The 933-nt window shown below is 43.5% G+C and overlaps 1 protein-coding gene across 1 annotated transcript in view; it reads left to right on the forward strand.

Annotated features, from left to right (window-relative positions):
• ACSL5 (acyl-CoA synthetase long-chain family member 5) overlaps nt 1-933 on the forward strand; it is a 46998-nt gene that overhangs the window by 34131 nt on the left and 11934 nt on the right. Inside the window, 2 exon segments of the mRNA XM_008569225.1 lie at nt 75-148; nt 504-605. Of these exon segments, the coding sequence (XP_008567447.1) occupies nt 75-148; nt 504-605 (176 nt within the window).

The following is a 933-nucleotide window of genomic DNA, read 5'->3' on the forward strand; positions in this document are numbered from 1 at the left end:
CTTCTTCTTTCAAGGCTAAAGGCTACCTATTCACTACAAAAATGATCTTTCTCTCCACCTCTTATTTCCTGCAGGTGACCCCAAAGGAGCCATGCTAACCCATCAAAATGTTGTTTCAAACGCTGCTGCTTTTCTCAGATGTGTGGAGGTCAGTGGTCAATTAAAAAGGAGGCCCTCATTAAAACATGAATCTGTCATAAGAGTCTTATTTTTGAAGTTAGTGGAAGCAGAGAGAGAGAAAGAAAGAAACAGGTTAAAGGACTGAGTGTGGACGAACATTGGCATGGTCTTTGTCCAGAGGACTATGCATTTCTCAGCTTTGGTCTTTTAGGATCACTGCAAATCTCTACACTCGATACAGCTGTAGGCACTTCTTAGAGTTTTATAGTGTATCACCTGCACAACTGCCTGTGGCAGTCCTGGGAAGGGGTAGTCTTTAAATCTCCATTGGAAGAAGTTGGCATCAATCCAGTGTTGCCTCCTCTTTGTTCCCTGATCTATAGCATATTTTTCAACCCACCCCTGACGACGTGACCATATCCTACCTCCCCTTGGCTCATATGTTTGAGAGGGTTGTACATGTGAGTATCCTACTTTCCTACCAGGTATGTGAAAGGGGTGTCCTGACTTGCTAGTCTTATGTTCGTTCCAAAGGCAGCTATGCAACATTTACAGTCCTTTCCCTAACGTGAGAGTCACAGGCAGGAAGTTGGCTCATCTGAGTCCTAATGCTGGCATTACCCATGATTTGCTGCACAGACTTCCTCTGTTGAGTCTATGTGTGCCCAAGGGAGCTAACACTTGCTCCTGCCTTCACAGGGGTGCACATGTCCAGTGAGATCACAGCCAGGAGGAACTCTTAATTTTAAGCTGACATACAAAATGTTGTATCTTCTTTCTTATTTTATGTTGGTTAGAATTTTTAAAAAGATC

The sequence above is a fragment of the Galeopterus variegatus genome, unplaced genomic scaffold (assembly GCF_000696425.1).
Source record: "Galeopterus variegatus unplaced genomic scaffold, G_variegatus-3.0.2 Scaffold479, whole genome shotgun sequence".
NCBI classification, from domain to species: Eukaryota; Metazoa; Chordata; class Mammalia; order Dermoptera; family Cynocephalidae; genus Galeopterus; species Galeopterus variegatus.